General features: G+C 44.9%; 1 protein-coding gene across 2 annotated transcripts in view; it reads left to right on the forward strand.

Moving 5' to 3' along the window:
- Positions 1-882: 882 nt before the first annotated feature.
- LOC142785320 (uncharacterized) overlaps positions 883-24,171 on the forward strand; it is a 31,789-nt gene continuing 8,500 nt past the window's right edge. The window contains exon 1 of one of the 2 annotated variants that reach the window (XM_075883759.1): positions 883-1,330. In XM_075883759.1, coding sequence (XP_075739874.1) covers positions 1,046-1,330 — 285 coding nt within the window. In that variant the 5' untranslated portion in view covers positions 883-1,045. Of the gene's footprint in view, positions 1,331-10,813; positions 10,962-24,171 lie in introns of those variants that run through there. The other variant, XM_075883762.1, reaches the window with a different exon arrangement.

Consider the following 24,171-nt stretch of genomic DNA (forward strand, 5'->3'; position numbering starts at 1 on the left):
GTCGCGGAGTGGATTGCTCCAAATCTACTAGTGGAAAATGCGAACTTGCTCCGAATATACCAGCGAAACGTGGGTTGTCAGCTTTGGAGCAAGAAAACTTGCACCCGCTCAATGAGTGAAATTCGCCATTAGAAGCGCGGAAGCTAGGGCAAATTTGTGTGTCATGATGCAACAACATCACACTGCCAAAAAAAAAACAACGAAAGATGAAAAGGAGCAGACTGCCCGAGCACTTACTTCCACAAACTTTCACGCCACTTGAAAAAGAAAGTGTCGTTGATGCTGAACGTCATCTGCCCCCGACCACGTGTGCATGCACACCTCAACCATATCGTCTTGGGCGATAGTTTCGCCCGCTCCTCGATGATTCGTTCTTTTGGGCATTTGGCAACATACTCTACAAGGGGTTGACGTGATTTTTGAACAAATATTAGAGCTCGTGTTATTTACTGTCAAGCTTTCCAGAACCACCCTGACTCTAAAGAACGTGCAAAACGCATTCAACGCATAACACATTATGAGACGCAGTTGGTGACCGCTAAACAGTATATGCAGTATGCAAAATTTCTTTCGAGTTTAGATAGTGTTGTGTTGGACAGTCGTGTGAGTATTTGAACGTTTGGCTTAGAGAGCACCCCAGCTCCCCTAAAGGCACAGTTCATTCGCACTTTGCACTTCGCTGCCCTGACTGTGGATTACAATCTGCATGAGCTATCTGGCACGTCATCATAAAGTAACACGGGGGTCGTAGCAGCCTTCCTAATAAAAAAGAAAGGAGAGACATACGTCAGCTAACTTTCACCGAGTCTGCTGAATATCATCTATTACAAAGATCTCGTGTCATACAGCAGTGACTTTCATTGTTGTTGCGTGGGCCGTCTGCTTATGTGTGCGCCATGTAGTGCTGTTTTATTTTCTTCTCATTTTTGTAATAAACTGTAAGGGATCAAATGCATGCTTACGCACCCTAAGAAGTTCTCAAGCATGCCTTGTTCAGCTTCATCCATATAACGGATTATGACATGTGCGGGCCACTTCTGAGACCATGAAGCTAATTCACCTGAACAGCAGAACCTCGGGCGCAGCTGCAGAATTGGCTCACCTGCCCTCGACAAGTACCGCCGTCACTTGCAACACAGATCAGGCCCCTGCGACAAACACTTTTAACGGCTGCCACAGCAAGACTTCGACGAGCTGCACTACCGGCGAGGCAAACAGCGTGAAGTCACCGCCATGGGAGGTAGTCGCGCCATCCGACTGGGCGTCACAGTTGACGCAAGCCACCGGAATATCTTTGCGAAGGGGCAACAGGAAGTGGACCCCACGCCGGGTAAGCTTTGGAGGGCAGATCCTTTCTTTCACCTAAAGCTCGCAAACCAATACTTCAAAAAAAAAGGAAAACCAAAAAGAGGAATAACCTTACGTCAATTATACGGTGGTCATGAACGTGGGACAAACAGCCCATTTCTTTTACATTGCAGCGCGTATGGCATTCCTGGGTGCAAACCTTTATTGAAAAGTACCGAGTGGTGGTCCAATGTTGTTCTCAACTAACGCGTAGATTGAGGCAGCAGCAGAAATCGGTATACTGGGCAATAACTTCGTGAGTATCCCGTTCATTGTTTTGGCGGAAAAAAAGTACAATATTTGTCCCGCGCGCATGACCATCGTAAGTTACGTCAGGTTATTCCTCTGTTTTTTGTAAATATTGGTCTGAAATATTTTGCCCAGATGTTTTTTTCTTTATATTCAGCTCCTTTTCAAAAATCATTTTTAGTTGTAAGTCTGCGTTCTCCCTATCCATTGTCCTGTGTTGCGCTGTTGTCAGTATTATATCAGCAGTACGCCAGAGTGAAAGCGAAGGACTATTAAAACGAATAGAAGCTGTTATGAAAGGCATGTTCAACTCACGACGGGGCGCAGAGTGAGCGTGTGAGTTCACCCACGTTTCTTCCTTGCTGAGCTGCTGGGCCTAGAGACCGCAGATGCTTCTCTTTTACCTTAAGAAAGAAAGGGTGTCAAATCTAGGGACTTTGACCGGGCCCAAACACGTGGTAGCCTTCGAGCCCGGCCACCGCGGATAACTCGCCTCAATGTGCCAAATGAGAAAGAGATATACGAAGAACACGGACAGTGCTAAGAAAAGTAAGCTGTTCGTCAGCGGTCGTATTCTCGCAGAGTCACCGGATAAAACTTCGAAATGATACACAGTACGAACCTGAGCTTGTTAGTACATATGCATAGTGGAAAAGAGCACGAACAACAAAGACGAAGAAGACCAAAAAGAAGCGGTGCCGATTGCCAACATATAAGTGTTTTTTGTGTACAAATATACGTATTCTGTAAAGGCGGCAAACGAAGGAGAAGATTTTTTTGATACATGCGTATTTGCCTTAATTTTTCTAGTGGCGTTAAACGCTCAACTGCACCGATACTCATCTCTCTGTGTGTTTGCGTAATTGATAGCGAGCTAATACACGAATCCCCTACAGCATGGATGGAAAAGGCTTCATATATATCTCGCGGGCGCGGTTATCTGCATGGGTAGCGGTGCGCAATCCGCCACTGGAGTAAGTTTCGGGCCCAACCGCATTCAGCAAAATGTACGGCCAAGTTGTTACATGTTTCAGTTCAAATGTTAAAATGCTGCCGCAAGTGATTATCTACATAGCAGCTAATCGGTGCTACGTGCATGCTGCTGCAGGATGTGGGAACCTCGTTGAGAACAACTTTGCGCGAAACAAAGCATGCGACGTGTTTTTTCTGGCACTTACAATACGCACGACATGACTTCTTCACTCTCCTGTACACTAACGGGGTTTAATGGGCGCCGAATAAACAACGTTCAGGCTGGTGCGTATGGCAGCTTTCTTGATGGGGCGGTACCCGCCATGTATAAACAAAATTACAGCAAATTGCGCTCCGTCGTTCCAAGGTCGGTGGTTATAGTGAAAGAGCTCAGCTGGCCCCATATGATGACCTCTGATAGACCTAATCGGGCAAGCCTACTGCAATCAACCTGAACTTGATGAAAAGCCCGCGCACAACTTGGCGGGAACAAGACCTAATCAAGACGTCTTTTGTTCTGGAACGCGTGATGACACGTTTGACGAGCTTGAAATGGTGACACGCAAATGGCAGAAGGCCCTTATTTCAGTGTACATTTTGCCAGCACGTGTGCACTTCACCAAAGGACAGCTCGAGATTAAGAAAACATGGCCGTTCGCCTGAAGTTTTGTGGTGAATGAAAACCCAAGAAAAGCCATCCAGAAGCAGACAAAGATTTGGTTGATCCTGTTATTGGTTTCTTCATAAGCTGCCCAGGAACAAAACTAAAATTGTCCACATACTGGAAGGTCTTCACGACACCAAACACCTTTTTCCTTCTTGTCGCTTCCGGCCGTAACGCGCTAAAAGTAGGTAATTTAGAATCACGGTTTTAGGACCTGATGCAGACGCCGTCACGCTGCACATACAGGACATCATCTTGTTTGACGACAGTGGAGGAAAGATACAGCAGTAGAAGATCCATGAACTGGCTGACGCTTGGGCCTATTGTGCTTTTAAATCGAGTTGTACCATTCTATTCGATATTTTCTTAAACAATTTAGGCAGCAGCTCAGTGCGGTACAGAATAAGAAAGGTGCTTGATGCCAGTTGAAAGACCTGGCCCTCCTGTTGCGAAAGTGTTAAGCAGGCACTGTGATACCTCTGATGGTTCACGAACGAAAAACGGGTCATTCACTTCAAAAATGTCTTACTGTTCCCTTCTGCAGCCATTGCTAAGAAAAACGCTAGTGAGGCCAGTGCGAACACGTGGTTGTTGTGCTCTGAACAGTCATAAAGACGAGGTAGAAGACGGAAAATACCTTATACAGAGTAACATTAGAAAAAGAGGACAAAAACCAGCCGGATCTATAAAAATAAAAACTGCTTTTTTTAAATTTAAAATGAGGAGATCCCGATGTTTCGGTTCTAGCTCGTACTTCAGTGGTTACTGCGGCGAACCAGAGAACAACAGAGTTCGACACGCCTTCTCATCAATTTGAGGGGTCACGCTTATTTTGACTGGTGTGCCGTAGTGCAAGAAAATACAGACGTGACAGGACACACGTAGACCAGTTCATACTTTCTGGTGTTGCCCGAATGAACTACGACTCCAGAAAAAGCCGCTCATGGTAACTGACCTCAAAGTCGATGACGCGGGAGTTGCCAAAAGTGATGCGGTGATCGCTAACCCCTCTGTGTTCGGCTGGTGCATTTGCTGGTCAATCAAACTTGGGTACGTCGTTCTTGTGTTGTCGCATCCATCTGGGAAGTTTACTTTGACCCCCTTGTATGAAGCGCCACTATCCACACAAGGAATATATATTTTGGTAGCCTGTCTTTTGGGCGCTCAAACAAGTTCAGCCGTGCGTAAAAGTTGGCTTTAGCCCAGCTTTCATTCTGTGCCCTGACAGGACACGTGCGAGCGGTTTGCTGGTTCTTTGAACGCAGGAATGCAGACACGGATATGCTTTGAAAGCGACGGGTCAGTCCTTCTTGAAGAGGTCGGGGGATGGACACGGTGGCGAGCAACTCCCCCCCCAAAAGGCTTTTGAGTAGACGTTGTTTAGAAGGTCACACCTGATCATCCATTCCTCATTCGTTCGTTTATCCTGAATGCTACGAAAATTTTTGATCTCTGATCCGAATGATGTGCAGTAAACGGGAATTTCAGTTTTCCGGTGGCCCCACGCACAGCAGCTCAAAACCATGCTGCCGCCAATGCCGTAGCTCGTATAAAAGTGCAGTTTACATGTCGCGACGGATGTTAGGTACGCACGCATTCATGTTATGCAACAGTTTCGAAAAGTTCCAGTCATCGTGAACATGCAGATTCGCATTCAAAGAAGATAAGATTTTTTATGGCAGTAATCTACGACGAGAGAATCGCGAATTATAGGCAATATCTATCCTTTTGAAAGCTGTGGCTTTAGTAAATAGTGATTAAAAAAAACTGTCAGAAGAATGCAGACACACGCAGCGCTGCCATGCAGAAACATTCCATCGGCGGAACTTTCCTGCCAACCAGCACCTGCTCCGAGAGAGGGGATGGTGGGCGAGGTGCTCAATAAAACTTCACATGCACGGTTTGCAAGCAGGCAGATGTCACGTAACCACCGTGCATGAGACCATCATGTTCATCATTCATGCTTCCCAACTCGCGTTCTAACTGGCTGATGTGGCTAATGTGCCGTTATGTGTACTGCTTCAGACGATCCACTTCAGCTTGAAGGGCAGCCTTATTCCTTTCAAGGTAACGAGCGCGGACCACTCGGTGCCAGACTTCCATTCATTTAGTGTTATTCTCGTGTCTCCGTCAATTTCATCTTCGTCCCCACCTTCTTCCTTTTCTTCACGTCTGCTGCTTCGTCATCCCGGTACTTTGTGGCTGCATTCATGATCGCTACCTTCGCTAGCTCCGCAGGGTCGTCTCGCATCCCGTCAACGTCCCTCATGGAGTCGACGTTCGCTCCAACGTCGTCGGCACCCAATGCAACTTTTCGGCACCAATAAACCTCTGCCGCGTCTCCTTGGAGCTCAACTGTCTCTTTCGCGACGATGGGTACGGCCGGAGTAGACGGCTCGGCAATTTGCTGAGCAAAGCGAGCATGCTCCTCGAGGGAACGAAAAGAGTGGCGTAACAGGTTTAGCTAGAAACTGGGTGGCAACGCCGCATGACGTGCGAGACCTTAACGGCCTCAGGAGCAGTAAGGTACACCCGACGGAATAGCTCCTGCATAGCCCGAACATGACCTCGCTGACCCTCCTCTGGGTGTTGCGTTCGGGCGTCGAACTCATGCCGGATATGGTAGTCATAGGCGATCACCAGGAACTCTTCCCTGAAGGCCGCGATGAACTGGTTCTAAGACTAGAATGAAGGTTGAAGACGCCACCATCATTCTGCGGCGCCGCGCAGGGCAACTGGGAGTACCTGGCGGAGCCTTTCGTACTCCGAGCAGACGCGAACGGTCGAGTACACGAAAAGGTCATCAGTGAAGTCGAGAACCGATTTTCTCGCGTCCTGGCCGGAAAAGGTGGGCATCATCAGCGACGTCGTCAGGGCCACGGTCGCAGAATGTCTCGATGTCTATGCCCCAGGGGCGGGGTTCTTCCCAAATGGGGTGGGAGGGGGGGGGTGGCAACAGGTCGGTGAATAACCGCTGTCGCGGAACACCGGTATTCGATAAGTATGGCGCGGCCAGAAAGACAGAGCCGCGGGACGCAGCCAATCAATCTCTTTAACGGCAAGATTGGATTACTAAATGTTCATGATGATAATGGTAGCCCACCATGCACTTCTTGGCGCTAGCTGTGGAGACAGCAGCCCACCATCACTTTTTCTTCGTTGTCTGCTGATCTCCGACAACCGCTCTGTTGAACCTGTTGAGAAACCGTTGCATTGTTGACAGAACTTGCAACACCTGGGCTGGGTAAGGCTGGCCTGGAGAGTTCAGCATAGCGTCGGAAAGCGAGCACTGCAGGTGCGGTGAGCTTTATTCTCTTTTCCATCCATACTACTTATAATAATGATCATTATAATGGCCTAAATAGATGGTTCACACCCACTTTGGGAGATTGGCCAAGAGACAAGTACTAAGATAGAGGGAATCACATATAACTTGTAAATCTAATGACTTATGAAATTGTTTGAACAAACTAACATTTTAATAAATGAGAGATTTCCAATCAAAACCGCTTTGATTCGATTAATAATATTTCTACAGCAAAACAGACATCCCGGTGCCAATGACCTAATGAGGGTGCTTCCGAGGAAAGAATATTAGAAATAATAAAATCTAATGTAGTTTTAGTAAAAGCCGCATTAGGAATGTTTTACTCAGTAACTTGAATCAACTACATGATAAAAAGAAACGGTTGATTGTTTCATGCTAGCTACACAATGAGCAAAGAAGGGAAGGAGAAAGACCAGATCTATGCATGTAGTAATTTATTTTGGGAACTCTATAGCGTAATTTTGTAAAAATAACTTCTTTGTCTGTTTACCAGAACTTGGTACGCCAAGGAAACAAGAGGTGTCCATATTCGTTTATGTGAGTGATTAATGTTTTACTAGGGTCTTGAATTATGGCATGCCCTCGCAATCTGTCCCGTATTATGAATGCTGCTGTGGGAATAATTCAAAGTACCGGACCATTCAGAGTGGATTTCACCAGAGCATGGGTCATTTAATTCATTTTTGATCTGGAACCCAGATCAGTCTGATTATAGTTATAAGTTGGGACCGGAAACTGAAACGTGCGTTATAAATACGAAATACTATTGGAAGTGAGCGCCGAATACAAAGATAACGAATCGGTAACTATAGCCACACTTGAGGCTGGTGGGCTGTAAATCCGCCATAAATTCTGCCGAATGTACTGACAAGAAACCGGGGACAAGAAACCGGGGAGAAAAGGATCAGTTGAAGGCCTCAGAAAAAATGCCAATGCCTGCAGATCTTTTCACATTGTGAGGTATCTATAGCTAAGATGTTTATTATACTTCTCTCGTCTAAATGCTGTTGCAGATGGCCATTTACAACTGTGAAGACGAAATTTTTGAATGATTTGGATATATATAATCAAAAATGATTGCATTAATGTGCCTTGCATTGCTAATGGAAGAGATTTCGCACAGTTTAACATCTATTAGACCCGCGAGTGATTGTACGTGTCCCAACTGTGGAGTCTGAAATCGAGGCAAATAAGCAGGAAAAAAAAATTAGCTGGTGCATAAAATAATAATTTCAAAGGGTACTCGTAAAACTTCAGAAATATTTGTACCGCTAGTATTCTAAATTTGCAAAAAGAGAGGACAAACTTGCCTCTAAGTGCTGAACATTATTGGTGACGAATTTCGGTAATCCAGGACGTGACCATATAGACCTCTCTTTCTAGGAGCACCAGAGAACGCAGTTTATAAGCTGGTGCAGCCGAATATAAAACACATCCGAATTCTAAAACGGGGCGTACGTACATTTTGTATGTTGTAATGGATGAGTCTATCCGCTTCCCCAATCTACTGTTGCGTAGCCTTCGTAGGACTCCTAGCACCCGTACTACTTTCTTGGCTATTTATTCAATGTGGGTATGTCAAAGGATGTTGTTATCATAAATAACCCCCAGACATTTTACCGAATTCTCCTGTGGTATATTCTGCAGGTTGCAAGTTAGTGTGATAGTAACAGGGCTATCCAAAGGGAAAACTGTAATTGCGCTTTTTTAACATTAAGACATAAACAAATAGCATTTAACCAATTTTGAATGGCACACAAATACGATTGTAAGTGAATGTATGATGAATGTATATCAGTATCTGAAGCGAAAAAGGTGGTCATCTGCCTATACATATGTGTATACTCCATCATGGCTGGGAATTGTGCTTATGAATATATTTAAAACAAAAGGCGAGGTAACTGATCTCCGAGGAAGTCCTCATAACTGTGAATGTATATTTGAGGAATGACATTTTACTGAGCAATAAAACACCCTTCAATATTTAAACTGATAAACCACGTCACCATGTCGTTAGGGATGTGAAATTTTATTTGATCCAATAATATTTAATGTTCTACGCTGTCGTAGGCTTTTGAGATATCTAATGTTACTAGGGCTGCTATATGTCTGTGGCGGCACGCTAGTTTGATTCGGCTCTCCAAAGTCTCCATAGGTGTGCGAAACAAAGCATCCAGGTCTAGAACGGATTTGGAAGTGGCTCAGGATTTTCTTGTTCTCTACTAATTGAATAAGACGAGCATGAAAAAAATATTTCTATAATTTAACCAGATTAGAAGTTAGCCCAATGGGTCTAATATTGTCCAGGGTGAATCCTGCGCAGTTTATTTAAGAACTGGAATTGTTTTAGGAGTTTTTCAACTAAAAGGAATTCATGTCCCTTTTATAGAATATTTACCCAGAGGTAATGAATATCAGGAGCCTCATTGAAACGGATTTTTAACGTTTTTGTGGTTATTCCGTCATCACAAAAGTGCAGAATTTAGAAGTGCTTGCATAACTGTGGCCAGCTTAGTCATTAATAACTCACTGAAATCGCCACTCTGTGTGTAACATTTAGTGTAAGGTGATAGGAGAGATGAGAATCTGTTTTCTATACCTCTCGCTTTATCGTTTAGCATTTGTTTTATTTCTTCGTCAGTTGAAACTGATGATCCTTTGTTTGGACTATAAAGAATTTTCCTACTGCGGAGTAATAAGAAAAAGCACGCTTTTATTATTGTCTTTCGATATAAAATCATAATGCTTAGTGTCGTACGCAATAAGGTGATGATTTATCGCTGAAAACAAAAACCGACGCCGACATCGGAACTCCTGCGAAACGAGCTCTTTATCACTCTCGCGTTAAAACCAAAAAGAGCGTACAAGAGAAGCGCTACTAGAACTCAGTTGATAGCTGCTCTACCAGAAGTAAGCAGGGACAACCGGCAGAGAATGATGATGATGATGATGATAATGATGATGGTGATGAAGATCCTTGTTCTTCTGGCACACACCCACAAAGGGGGATCGGTCAAGAACAGGGCGGCAGGATCTTTAAGTAAAAGGCTTAGGTATTTAAAATCACAAAGTAATTTTGGGCTTAAAAAAATTATATAGAAGGAGAAGCCGAAAATCGAAAAAGGAGTATATTTGAGCAGGGATCAATGCGTGCTATCAAATGCGATTTGAGACAGAGGTAATATTCAATCTAAAACGAATGATATATATATATATATATATATATATATATATATATATATATATATATATATATATATATATATATACACACTGCTGGGAGTAATATTTATATTTCAAAGGGCCAGTTATTCTTCGTCAAGGTATGGGATATGGCACAACGGGAGCGTTGTCAACAAGGATAAATATATTTAATTCCCAACAGTTTTTGGAGGGGTTCTCCCTTCATCAGCGGATGAGTTATACTATATATATATATATATATATATATATATATATATATATATATATATATATATATATATATATATATATATATATATATATATATGTGAAGGTATGGGATATGGCACAACGGGAGCGTTGTCAACAAGGATAAATATATTTATTTCCCAACAGTTTCCGGAGGGGACCTCCCTTCATCAGGGGATGAGTATAACTCATCCCCTGATGAAGGGAGGTCCCCTCCCGAAACTGTTGGGAAATAAATATATTTATCCTTGTTGACAACGCTCCCGTTGTGCCATATCCCATACCTTCACGAAGACTAACTGGCCCATTGAATTATTACTCCCACTATATATATATATATATATATATATATATATAATGTATATATATATATATATGGGAAAGAAGTGTGTACCTAAGGGATCGTTTTTCCGTGTTTTTGACACAATATTATGAAATCTAACAGAAAATAATGCCAAGGAATGTATAGTGGAAGGTATTAGAACAAATGGAATGTAAATTAGAAGAAAGAAAAGAGGGCGAAAGAATAACCAGCCGTGAGCAGCTGCTCACGGCTGGCTATATATATAAGGCATTTTAACATGGCAATCGCTTTGTTTCAATTATGTAGTCAAATACCAAAGAGCGGACGTCCCTGAGGCTATAACCAAATTTATAGCTGCCAAACAATAAAATTACTGCCACATTTAATTCTAATCCTAATTTTCAGTAGACTACAGCGATAAAACATCTTTTTTTCGTACGTGCGTTTTGTTGTCCTCTGCTTCCTCGAATCGCCCATTCCGTCTCTGAGAAACGGAGAACGACGACAGGCGTCGGTGGTCGGGGCCAGAAAAGTAGCGGCACAGCAGAGGACGCTCCCAAACGTTTGTCAGGTTTCTGCTTCGTAAATGATCGCTTGGAATGGTGAACCGGCTTGATGCGTTCGAAGAGCATAGTACCTTGGAGCACAATGATGGCCACCAAAAGGTGAGTAACCCCCGAAAATGGCAATGCATAGTCATTTTCTAATGCCCAATTTTTAAGATAAAAACTTGACTTAAGGTTGTTTGTGCTGTGTACGATATCGCATGGTATGACAGCCGCGTTTTAAACGCTCATACGTACCAATTGCCCGGCGCAGGTGAGAGAACTACTGGAGGCTTTTCACATTGAAAAGAAAGATTGTGATTGTACCAGTGATACTTTTGTGCTGCGCAGTAAGGAAAAGCTTTTCAGGAGCATGCATGGATATGAGGTAGTACATAAATGTGCCTTTTTTGTTCCGATCCTTGTTCGCGTTGTTTGGCACGTGCAAAGTACCGGTGCGAGCCACTGGGCATTGCGCAGCCTTTTCAAAATAAGACCTCGTTGGGAGTAGCGTCTTCTTCCTCTTCTCGTGGCTCTTACCCAATGCACCAGATTGGCCGAGTGTTAGTTTCTTTCTTTGTTTTTAAGCGTCTTTTCGCAATACTTCTCGTATAAGCTAGGAACTGTTTATAAAACAAACTTAATTACAAAATATTAGTATTAAATGTTTAAAAGGGTCAGCCCTGTGCTTCTGTGCATCTTTTTTGTTTTCAAAAACCTAGGGCTATTTTTTTCATTAACACATTTCTTGTTTTTAGTGTCCCGAGCGCCGATTAGAGAAATTTTTGTATATTTGGCTCCGTCCTCGTTTTCTGCTCAGCGTCGTGGTTAATTTTCTTTTTTTAAATAGATAATGTCGCGACTAAAAATGTCATTCCAGTGGGAATGGGGTGTACGGAGCAGCTGCTAGTATTCACGACGGAATACTGAAAAACGCTTCCACATTCAGTGATAGCTTTTAAAATTGTTTCCCGTTGTATTCAGAGACATCTGTGAACGTCATAGAAATTTTCCGAATACACTCAAGAGGAACCAGGGCTTGGTGTAGATTCACAAAGTGCACTCTGACAACTGTAATACCGCATCTTTCACTATGATTAGTTCATCATTAGCGGAGAAAATTAAGGCTGAAGTTCAATTTTCAAGTTTAGCGTGAAATCTTCACGTCTGACGCAAGAAATTTCAGAATGTATTTACGACACTTTCGTAACATTACCACCGTGAAATTTCTTGGAAATTTATATGCTAAGTATATGGCAGCCACAGATTGCAATGTACTTAATTTTTGCCGATTGGAAGCTACATATGCCTCAGTAGACGTCTTCAAACTTTCTCACGTCACGGTGTTGGTCGCGGGAATTTCAAGGTCATGGCGCCACCAGCATTTTCTTTTCGCGTGTTTTTTTGCTTGCCAAGCGTTTCGTTGTGGTAAGTGTGGTGTTTTTGGGATTGTGAAATGGTACTTTGCTGGTACGTGAAAAATCGTTTTGCTCTTTGGTGTCCCTAATTAAATGAAATTTGCTGAGACTTTTCTTGAAGCATTATGCCGAATGCTTATGAAGAGATATTGCCAAAAAAACAACTAGAAATTGATGCAGGCTACAGTAAAAACGGGCAGTAAGATTGAAAGGGTATGAGGGAATAACTGTTTCATTTTTAGTGTAGAACAACGTTATTGGGTGGGCTTCCAGGCTACGATGTACTTTGTCTACGCGGAGTTGTTTCATCTTCTGACGAACATTTCGGGAATTGTTTCTACTTCAATTTGACAATATATGGTCCGGCATTAGTGAAAAAGGGACAAGGCTATCCAAGCTGAAGCTCAAAAATCTTCAATATTCGAGCAGCAAGGCCTTCTTTAGGTTTCTATGAAGAGAAAATTGTCGTGAGTTCATTAGAACATTTGCAGGGAAGCATTGAACTTAGCTGGTTTTTCCCGCGCCGACTAGGTTGCGTCAGCTCTATTATCACTACTTTTTTGAACAGCGAAGCAGTTGTGAATGGTGGTCGATAATAGATGCCGCTCTCAGGGCTCACCAGCGTAATAGTACGTGCACTGCTCTTTTGGCAATGGTCAGTGATCAGCTTGCTTAGGCGGCCAAAATGCACTCACCTGATAGTCAACCACACGTGGTGAAGTTTCTATCAAACGCCTTTAAATGCAAATAGTTCTGCCTTCCGGACAGATCTAAAAGCGATGTGAGCGTTGCAGAATATAAATGCGCTATTTTTGCTCTAAAATAACAGGCGAACTTTTGAGCTGTTTGATAGTAGCACGCATGGGAAAGCTGCGGTAGTAGGATAGGCCTTCGCTGTATTACTCTTGAGCACGCAACGAAGTTTCGATTAACATCATGGATAAATGGACGCACTTTTGCTCATAGCCTAGCCACATACAACTTCACTTCATGCAGTATACATTCGCCTCGCTTTGGAAACTATTGTACAAATTTAACGTCTGTCTCTAATCGCGTCTAACCCTATCTCCTTTAGTCCACTTACAGAATAGTTGATTCGCTTCAGTTCACACCTATTTCCTTCGATTCTGCTGCATATATGAGCCACTGCTACATACTGCCCCCGCCCCACCGTAGTGGTCTAGTGGCTAAGGTACTCGGTTTGCTGACCCGCAGATCGGGGGTTTGAATCCCGGCTGCGGCATTGGCATTTTCGGTGGAGGCGGAAATGTTGTAGGCCCATGAGCTCAGATTTGGGTGGACGTTAAATAGCCCCAGGTGGTCGAAATAATTGGGGCCCTGCACTACGGCGTGTCTCATAAATAGCCCCGCCGTGGTGGTCTAGTGGCTAAGGTACTCGGCTGCTGACCCGCAGGTCGTGGGTTCGTATCCCGGCTGCGGTGGCTGCATTTCCGGTGGAGGCGGAAATGTTGTAGGCCCGTGTGCTCAGATTTGGGTGCACGTTAAAGAGCCCCAAGTGTCGAAATTTCCGGAGCCCTCCACTACGGCATCTCTCATAATCATGTGGTGGTTTCGGGACGTTAAACCCCACACATCAATCAACCATCAATCAATACATACTGCCCCCGAAATCGGCCAAACGTTGTAAGATTGCAGTTTACGCGTCGATTTTGCCAGGGCACGCGATAGCCTTATAGGGCTTCGCTGTAAAAGTGCAATCGTAATTAGCGCGTGCTCAGGATAAGTCTGGGGCATGTCACCCATTCCTAAACATTGAACCGTATTGGTTTCTTGCTAGCTCTGCGAGTGGCCTTGCTGTGAGGCCGCTGAACATGATGGCGCACCTGTGAGCAACTCTTTTCCCATTGGGAGCATATACAGTAACTATATACACATTTTTACAGGAGCACTCTCGAAACTGTGAGCTGCAGGGTCGAGGGTAGGCTCTACGTGTTGCCTTTGTGCTCTGAGCTGCACGCGCTGTACCTGTACAATTGGCACGCTTCGATGCAGTACGTGTAATAGGCGCCAAGAGAGGCTTTGCCTGGAGAGCACCCGCACGCTGGTCCGCTGCGCGCACTTCGCTGAAGGGACGGAATGAGCAAGCAAGAGGCTCGCTTCGTAAAATCCCTGGCTGACTTCACGTGCCTCGTAGGCGCAGGTTTTGCTCTGCTTGTACCTTGGGCCCTGCGAGCAGCTCAGCTGTTACTTTCTAATTTCACTCGCATAGTGGTGACACATCTGCTTTGTGAACGATCATTGTATTCTAAAAAAAATTGCTGATGATTGTTATTTTCTTGGTGCGGTGCACGGCAACTGACCTAGCAGAGGTAGGAGAAAGAAAGCTTGGATTGCGTGAATAGTTAGGCAACGCATGCCCAATTTACTCTATATCCACTAACGACCTCAAGCAAAATTGAATGTAGCAAATAATCTGTTTGCTCAAGTAGATCATTTAATGGCTTATTTTCTAGGCCCCCTTCACTGACCAGAGTGCGCGACGTAACTAATTTACTATCTCAGTATCACCGACATCGGTGGTCATATGCACCTAGAAAATGAGACGTTCGCAGAACACGTATACGTGCTTGAGCGTGTCCTTTTCTGATGGACCCTTTCAACGAGGGCTCACTGGGTGCAGCCATGATCTCTTCTGAGTTAGGAATATGTGATCGCCGCCTATTCCCCCCACCGCCTCTGCCCTAAATGTCAAATGTGGTGCCGGGACCAATTTTACTACTGCCACTCGCAAGACCACAGTTTCGATCAGCTAGCGTGCTGCAATCACGATAGTTTGTTCCTCATATGCCGAGACACTGAAACTGGTATAAACATTAGGCGGTTTCATCGAGAATTTTAATAAAGTGTCACCTAACATCGTTACTGAAAGAACGCCTTTTTAATTTTATATATGGGTCATTAAGGGAGAATATTATACGTCAGGATTCGAAAAGCGAATCGATGCTGATTTTCACAATGACAAAAGACTGAACGCCCTTTCTTAAATGATAAAATAATCGTTCCATGTTACCAAATATTCATTCCACAGGTAGACACACGGACGGATGGACGGACAGACGGACGGACGGCCGGACAGACGGATGGATTGACGGACGGACAGACGGACGCATGGACAGATGGACGCACGCACGCACGAACGGATGCACGCACACGGATAGACGCAGGCACAGATGGACGCACTGACGGACGCACGGACGGACAAATACACGGACGAACTGATGGACATTTCGCCCCACTCATCATCGTTTACTCCGTGGATGCGCTTTAATTTTTAAAAGTGTTTTTCTTGTGGTTGGCGTTTCGTCTTTTTTTGCAATCCACACTTTACTTGGTAATAGTATTTTTCCAACTAGCCCAACAAGTTTTACTAATGTATCTTTCCGTACTGGTACTATGACGCACAACTAAAGTTCATCGTCCAATCGATTAACTATAGTGCCATAGTCATGCACCTTACAACAAAGTGAAAGTGCTCGGCCTAGAGGCTTGTTTTTGTTTACGACCGAGTAGGTAAAGCTCTGCGTTGACTCACCATTTAATGGTCCTCTTGTTAGGGACGATGCCAATTGCATTTTACGATGGTCTTGGAGCAGAAAGCAGCACCCACACTGAAATAATTCTTGTGAATAGAGGGTACGACGACACTACACACTACTCTGTAAAGTTGCACTCACTATTCCTATTTCAGTGCATTAACAGCTGAGCAAGGGCGAACGCTTTCGTACGACGTTTCAGGCATACGTAACTGGTTAAGCTCGCACTAACATGAACGAACAAACCACCCTTTGGGAATGTCTATGACGCACGTGCGCATGCAAACACGACGTGGCTAGCAGACGACGAGGGGAGCATTCCACACTAGGCGTGCTTAAGCCAGTTGTTACCAAGCGGTGACTGGGCGTTATCTTGCGGCCAATACTGTGTCTCAGAACTTTCCTTTAACACTTCGGAGGCTACAACGCCTCTCAGCGAATAGGAAGGACGATTAGTACTGCTACTTTGATTGAAACGCTCCGCAGTGTCTGTTAAGCCCCCCCCCCCCCCCCCGGGCGTCTGCACGCTTCAGCGAGCAGACGGCAGCGTTCAAAAAACAGAACATGGCTGCGCATAACGACGCTGCTGCCACCCACCTCGGGTTTACTACGTGATCGTCATGCGCTCTGTTGCCCGTAAGTTCCAGACTGACGCTTATATTCGCCTTATATTTATGTCTTGGTGCTGCGGCACTGTATTCGTGACTACACTGCGCTATTTCAATGAAGCGCTGTCCATTTCTCGGTGCGCATGGCTTAGCAGGCTTTATTAAATAAACAGCTTATCTCGCCGATAACGAAAGAGCCTACCTGTTAATTTGTTCTTATAGTGAAAGGGTAGAAAGCAATAGGTAATTACACCATTTATTTGTTTTCGTGGTCACCAGCAGGATTTTCTCTTGGAGGCTGCAAACCAGTGTTGCATCGCGGCTGGGAGAGTGGGACAGCACTAGTAGTTTGGTTGACGGCATGGAGGAAGAAATATTTCGGAGGTCAAACTCCCGTTAGAGGCATGGCTGCTGGATAAAAAACACTTTGTTTTAAACGCGAAGCATTTCTTAGCGAACTTAGGCGACTTTGAGCGTATATATATATATATCTATCTTGCCGCCTATTACTTTTAGCTCTCCTGGCCGTTTCGATAATGGTATCTCTACCAAGCTTCGTATGGCATAAGATGACTGTATGAAGAAGATATTTGATTAGCCAAGACATGAAAATCATAATATGTTTGCGATGAATGTCATGATTTACATTTCATGGCCCTGAAGCTCTTGAGGTGGTTTCGTACACATGGCATATGCAAAACTGGTACGGTATGACATGATTACACGGCGAAGACAAGCGACAGACCCTAACACGAAAATTGTGACATGCGTCACGGTCATGTAACAAGATGACTACATGCCACGCTCATGATGCGCTCGCGGCCAGATCGCTAGCATCACATATACCAAATTTAATATTGCGGTACGTGAATGGATGGAAAAGGTATGCGACTGGGGCAAGCATGATAATCATGAGATGCGCGTCATGTAACATGACTACATGCCACGCTCACGATGCGCTGGCGGCCTTTTCGCTGGCTTCACTTATACAAAATTTGGTATTACGGGACGTGAATGGATGACGAATGTATAATACTGGTGCAAACATGATAAACATGAGATACAAGTCATGTAACATGACTACAAGCTACGCTCATGATGCGCTCGTGACCGTTTCGATATAGCTTCACATATACCACACTTGGTATTACGCGACACGAACGGACCGCATATGTAAATGACACATCCAAACATGACAATCACGACATGCGCGTCATGTAACAACATGGCTATATTACACACTTATGATGCGCTCGCGGCCGTTTCGATAGCTTCACACATGCCAAATTCGGTATTCCGTGACGTCAATGGATGACGAAGGTATGTGACTGGTGCAAACATTATAATCATAATTTGCGTGTCATGTGAGAACATGACTACATGACACAGTTAAGCCCCGATGTGGTAGCCTAATGGCTATGGTACTCGGCTGCTGTCAGCACCCACAGGTCACGGGATCGAATCTCGGCTACGGCGTCTGCATTTCCGATGGATGCGGAAATGTTGCAGGCCCGTGCGCTCAAATTAGCGTGCACGTTAAAGAACCCCAGGTGGTCGAAATTTCCGGAGCCCTCTACTACGGCGTCTCTCATAATCATATAGTGGTTTTGGGAAGTTAAACTGCACATATCAATCATCAATCACAGTCAATAAGGTGCTAATACATTTCGATGGGACGCGGTGCGCGTGCTCGCCAGCGTTCATTTTGTCGCGTCACTCCAGCGTTGCCACGCCAGGCACCGGTTCTGCCAGGCATGTGAAGGCACCATGAGCGTTACATGAAGTGAATGGGTATTCAGAAATCATTTTAATCAGAAGAAAACTGGATATGCGCCACGCTGCGTTGCCTTGACGCATGCGCGTTTTTCCGCGTCCGGCGTCTCTCCGGCACGAAAAGAGGGAGAAGCGGTGTCGTATGGGTAACGCATTGGCGCGAAATGCATCATGTCGCATTTCGCGCCAGTTGCCGTCGGGCCGCGCCGACTGACACTGTGCGCACCTGGCGTCAGATTATAGAGTGCCCGTGTTTTCCCAGCGTAGCGTCGCTGTGCACAGCGTGCGCGTGTGTCAACGCTACATTGGAGTATGTTGGGCCCTTCATGATGCGCTCGTGGCTGTTTTGCTAGCCCCACATATACCAAATTTGGTGTTACGTCACGTCAATGAATGGCGAAATATATGACTGGTGCAAACATGATAATCCTGACACGCGTGTCATGTAAGAACACGACAGCATATCACTCTCATAGCGTGCTCGCGGCCATTTCGCTAGCTCCACATATACTAAATTTGGTATCACGTGACGTGAATGAACGAAGGTAAACGACACATCCAAACATGATAATCATGACACGGAAGTGATTTATGGCATCATTTACCTCCACCTCGTAACGTCGTGCTGATTTTAAAATGGCATATCAACATTTCTTAATCGTGCTTAGCATATCATCTATTGCCACTGTACATGGGATCTGCCAAGATTTTTTTATCCAGCGGGCGTGGAAGGGGCGTCCGCATGCATCCAGATAACGTCACACAAAATACAAAAATAACATGATCTGACGCAGGCATTCGAATTGGCGGCACCCTGCGGCGCAAAGCCGCAACCGCGAAAAACAGAAAAGGCAATGCTACCAGCCGAGCGCACCTGAACGCGAGCAACGCTTGCGGCTCGTTCTGTAATATTGATTTATTTCAAACTTTATTGAACTATTTACAGTGTGCTCTCGCTTGTTCGATTCAGCCTCATGGTATAAAAGATAGAAAGAAAATAAATTGTAGCATATCTACGGAGTGAATAATGAAGAGTGGAGTGAAGTGTCCGTTGGTCCGTCCGCGCTTCCGTCCGTTCATTCGTTCTTGCTTCAGTCCATCTGTCCGTCCGTCCGTCTGTATGTTTGTCTGTGTGCCTGTCTGTCTGTCCGTCCGTCCATCTGTTTGTATGTACGTCTTTCCCTTCGTCCACCCGTCTGTCCATCTAGTGCACACTCCAAGTACCACCATCTCGCATCTTTTCATCATACATTGGATGGATGGATAGATGGATATGGCTGTACCCTTTAGATCGGGCGGTGGCTAGCGCCACCAAGCCTTAATACTTAATGAACTCAAAACTATATTTATTTATTTTTTCCTTAAAAAGTGAGTTTGAGGATTCGTACTTTGCAGTGAAGAGTTTAATTTTCACTCGTGCCTTGACTTTAGCCACCAATCAGATAACCTCCTTCTAGTTAAGTCTACTTGCTCAAAGTCTAATTTGCCCTCCCAGTCCCTAAACCCCAGTGCTTTGAAAAACTCTGCGCCATCATCCCGAACTATAGGGTGAAGCCCTTTACAGAACATTATCAAGTGTTCGGCAGTTTCTTCTTCCTCTCCACACGCACTGCATACTGTATCTACCCCTTCGTATTTGGCCCGATATGTCTTGGTTCGCAGTACTCCCGTCCTTGCCTCAAACAGTAAAGAACTACGCCGAGTATTATCATAGATCCTTTCCTTGGCAATTTCCTGCTTAAAAGTTTGATAGATCTCTAGTGCGGACTTCTTAATCATGCCCATTTTCCACATGTCAGTCTCCGTATCCTTCACTTTCTTCTTTTAACCGATAGTTCTTTTTGTTGTGGCCACCTGCTGTTTTCTAAGTATTTAACAGTCAACTTCCTGGTTCGCTTCCTCCATTTTGTATCGACATTCTTCATGTACAAGTAGCTGAAAACCTTCCTAGCCCAACGCTCCTCCTTCGTTTCTCTGAATCGCTTCTCAAATTTTATCTTGCTGCTAGCTTCCGTGCCATCAAATGATGTCCATCCCATATCACCTTGTACTCCCTGGTTTGGTGTATTCCCGTGAGCTCCTAAAGCAAGCCTACATATTTCACGTTGCCTAATTTCTAATCTTGCTTGAACTTCTGACCTCATGCACAAGACCGCGTTGCCGAACGTCAGCCCAGGAACCATCACCCCTTTCCATATTCCTCTCACAATATATATATATATATATATATATATATATATATATATATATATATATATATATATATATATATATATATATGTTATATATGTGTTACACAATATATATATATATATATATCTGTCTATATATCTGTCTGTCTGTCTATGCTTACGGCTTTTAGCTCCCCTGGCCATTCCGGCAATGGTATCGATACCAAACTTGGTATGACATAACACGACTGTATGACGAGCATGCGTGACTAGTCATTACGTGGAAATGTAATGACTAGGCATGTATGCTCGTCATGAATGAAATGAAATGTATGTCATGATTTACATTCCATGGTCTTGCTGCTCTTGCAGTGATTTCATTCACATGACATGTTCCTACACTGGTGTGGTATGATATGACTGCATGACCTACACAAGCGAGAGACCCCAACATGAAAATCTTCACATGCGTGTGGTGTTACATGACTACCTGCCACAGTCATCATGCGCTCGCAGCCGTTTCGCTAGCTTCGCATATGCCAAATTTGGTGTTTCGTCACGTGAATGGATGACACAAGTGCATGACGGGTGCGAATAAGATAATGATGAGATGCATGTCCTGTATGAACATGACTTGATGCCACACTCAAGGCGCCAATACACTTCGACGTGACCCGGCGCGCGTGCGCGACGGCGTTCGCTTCATCTCGTCGCGCCGGCGATTCCACGCCAGGCCACGCCTGCCGTATAGGTACCGTTTAGTCGAGCTGCAGTGCCAGAATGCATAGCCTAGCGGATGAAAAAAAAAATGGCAGCACATCCACGGAGTGAATGATGGGGAGTGGGGCGAAGCATTCGTCCGTCCATTCATTCTTGCTTCCATCCGTTCCTGCGTACGTCTTTGTAACCGTCCATGCGTCCATCCACCCGTCCGTGCATGCGTCTGTTCGTGCGTCCGTCTCTGCGTTCGTCCATGCATCCGCGCCTGCGTCCGTTCATGCGTCCATCCATGTATCTGTCTGTGTGTCCGTTCGTCCATCTAACCAGCACTCCAAGTACCACCATCTCGCATCTTTTCATCATATATTCTCCATATAGAAGCATCGCCATCCAGCAGACATTTCAAGGACTAAACGAGAGGTGGCACACGCACACTTTCTTACGGCTTGCGCTTCGGGTTTACTTCCCACCTTTAACAACCTCGAGTTCATAGTATATACTAGTTCACTGTATTCATGGCTATGCGGCCCAACGCTCGCTAAACCTTTCTAAAACCAAGGAGGTTACGCCTAGCGAGTATAACCTAGCAACCTTTTCCTGTCAGATAGTGTTCAATGTACATACCAATAGCTGCTAATGGGAATTGCAGCGTGCGCGTTACCTAAAGGCCGAATGCTCCTGTCTCTCATTCCCCCTTAGCAGCCATTAACATGTGCATTGAGCACTATCTCTTATTGTTCAACAACGCACAGAAGAAATCTCTCACCGGAACCACCTTGGAGGTCAAAATCGTAAGGACCGCTATTTCGGGTATGTGCCACTGGTGGTTACGTACTAAGAGGGACGCACAAGCCACGCCATAAGGAGCTTCACCCCTAAAACGCAACTTTGAGACGGCGTAGGTGAAACAGGAACGCGACGCGCGTCTCGCGCCCTGCAACTGTCGGCGTATTGTGGCCGGGATATATGAGGGACTATTTAGTGCGTGCCCCTAACGGCGAATGTCGGAGACTTTGAGACGGGGCAATGTGAGCAACGCAGCTCCCTCTCGTCAGTGAGCGGTGCATTGCTTTGACGCATGCACGTTTGACCACGCCCGGCGTCCCTCCGTCATGAAGAGAGGTAGACGTGGTGCTGTCTAGGTAATGTCGTCTGCGCAAAATGCAGCATGTCGCATTTCACGCCTGTTGCCGCCGGATCGTGCCGACGGAAGCTTGTCGCGCCGGTGCACGGGTTTTGATAGTGTAGCGTCGCTGCGCCCAGAGTTCGCGCTCGTTAACACGACGTCCGAGTATATTGGGCCCTTCATGATACGCTCGCCGCCGTTTCGCTAGCTTCGCATATACCAAATTTGGTATTACGGGACGTGAATGGACGACGAGGGTATGTGACTGGTGCAAACATGATAATCACGACTCGCGTGTCATGTAAGAACATTACAACGTACCACGCTTATGATGCGCTCGCGGCCGTTTCGCTAGCTTCACATATAGCAAATTTGGTATTACGATTGAATGATATGTGGGGTTAAACGTCCCAGTACCAAATTTGGTATTACGTTACGTGAATAGACGACGAAGGTAAATGACACGTGCGAACATAATAACCATGATATGCGTGTCATGTAACACATGACTACATGCTAAGCTCATAGCGTGCTCGAAGTCGTTTCAATGGTCAATGATAAGTGGGGTTTAACGTTCCAAAACCACCATTTAATTATGAAAGACGCCGTAGTGAAAGGATCCGAAAATTTCGACCACCTGGGGTTCTTCTTTAACGTGCACTCAAATCTGAGCACACGAGCCTACAGCATTTGCGCCTCCATCAAAAATGCAGCCCCCGCAGCCGGGATTCGATCCTGCGACCTGCGGGTCAGCTGCCGACCACCGTGGCGGGGCCGTTTCAATAGGTTCACACATACCAAATTTGGTATTACGGGATGTGAATGAAATAGAATTTTAAATGGCATATACAAATATGATAATTACGATATGCGTGTCATGTAAAACATGACTGCAAGCTATGCTCATAGCGCGCTCACGGCTGTTTTGCTGGCTAAACATATACATAATTTGGTATTACGGGGCGTGAATAGACGACGAAAGTAAATGACACGTTCAAGCATGATAATCTTTATGCGTGTCATGCAAAACTTGACTACATGTTACGCCCATAACACGCTCGCGGCCCTTTCACTGGCTCCATATATACCAATTTGTTATCATGTGACGTTAATAGATGGCGGAGGTAAATAACACGTCCAAACATGATAATCTCGACATGGAAGTCATGTACGGCATAATTTACTACTGCCTCGTAATGTCGAACTGATTTTAAATGGCATATAAACCTTTCTCATTCGAGTGTTTAGAAAAAGTGGTTATCAACGTTTCTCATTCATGTGGTTATCAACCTTTCTCATTCGTGCTTCGCATATCATTGAATCCTACTGTACGTGAGATCTGCTAATTTTTTTTCTAGTTTTGAGTGTTTGATGCACTCAAACACTCAAACCGTGAAGATAATAATAGCTTTTGGTGATGATGTCATATTGTAGTGGGCTTGAGCTTTCGAAACAGCGTACCCTTCAGCTGCTTCGGGCAGCAAGCAAGATTGCGTAATAATAAAAATGATTCCCCTCTTCTCAGGTTGAAAAGTGTTCCTGTGCCAGAGCCTTCTAGAGCACATGAAGCATCTGTGTAGATGATATCTTCTTCATTAGGTATACTTTTAAGGATCTCAATATGCCGCTGAGCGTATAGTACGCCCTTCGCTGATTGCGCGAGGCTTGGTTCGTATGTTTTGGGAGCGGCTGCTTGTTTGTCCCGGTAACATCTTCCCATGGTAGAATTAAGGTAGAATTTGAGACTGGTCTTGATTGCTTAGACCTAAACAGCTCGTTTCTGATGGCTCTCCCAGCGCGGTTAGCTTGAGGCACTCATTTTGAGCTGGCATTGCAGGCTCTATGTAGTGACCTAATAGAAGAAGCAGAGCTGTTCCATACAGGTCTTACACTTTTGTGTATTTTTGTAGCCGTGTGGCAATACGAATGCATGTTTTGTTGATGCATTCAAGTTTTTAAA

This window comes from Rhipicephalus microplus, chromosome 2 (assembly GCF_043290135.1).
Source record: "Rhipicephalus microplus isolate Deutch F79 chromosome 2, USDA_Rmic, whole genome shotgun sequence".
Lineage (NCBI taxonomy): Eukaryota > Metazoa > Arthropoda > Arachnida > Ixodida > Ixodidae > Rhipicephalus > Rhipicephalus microplus.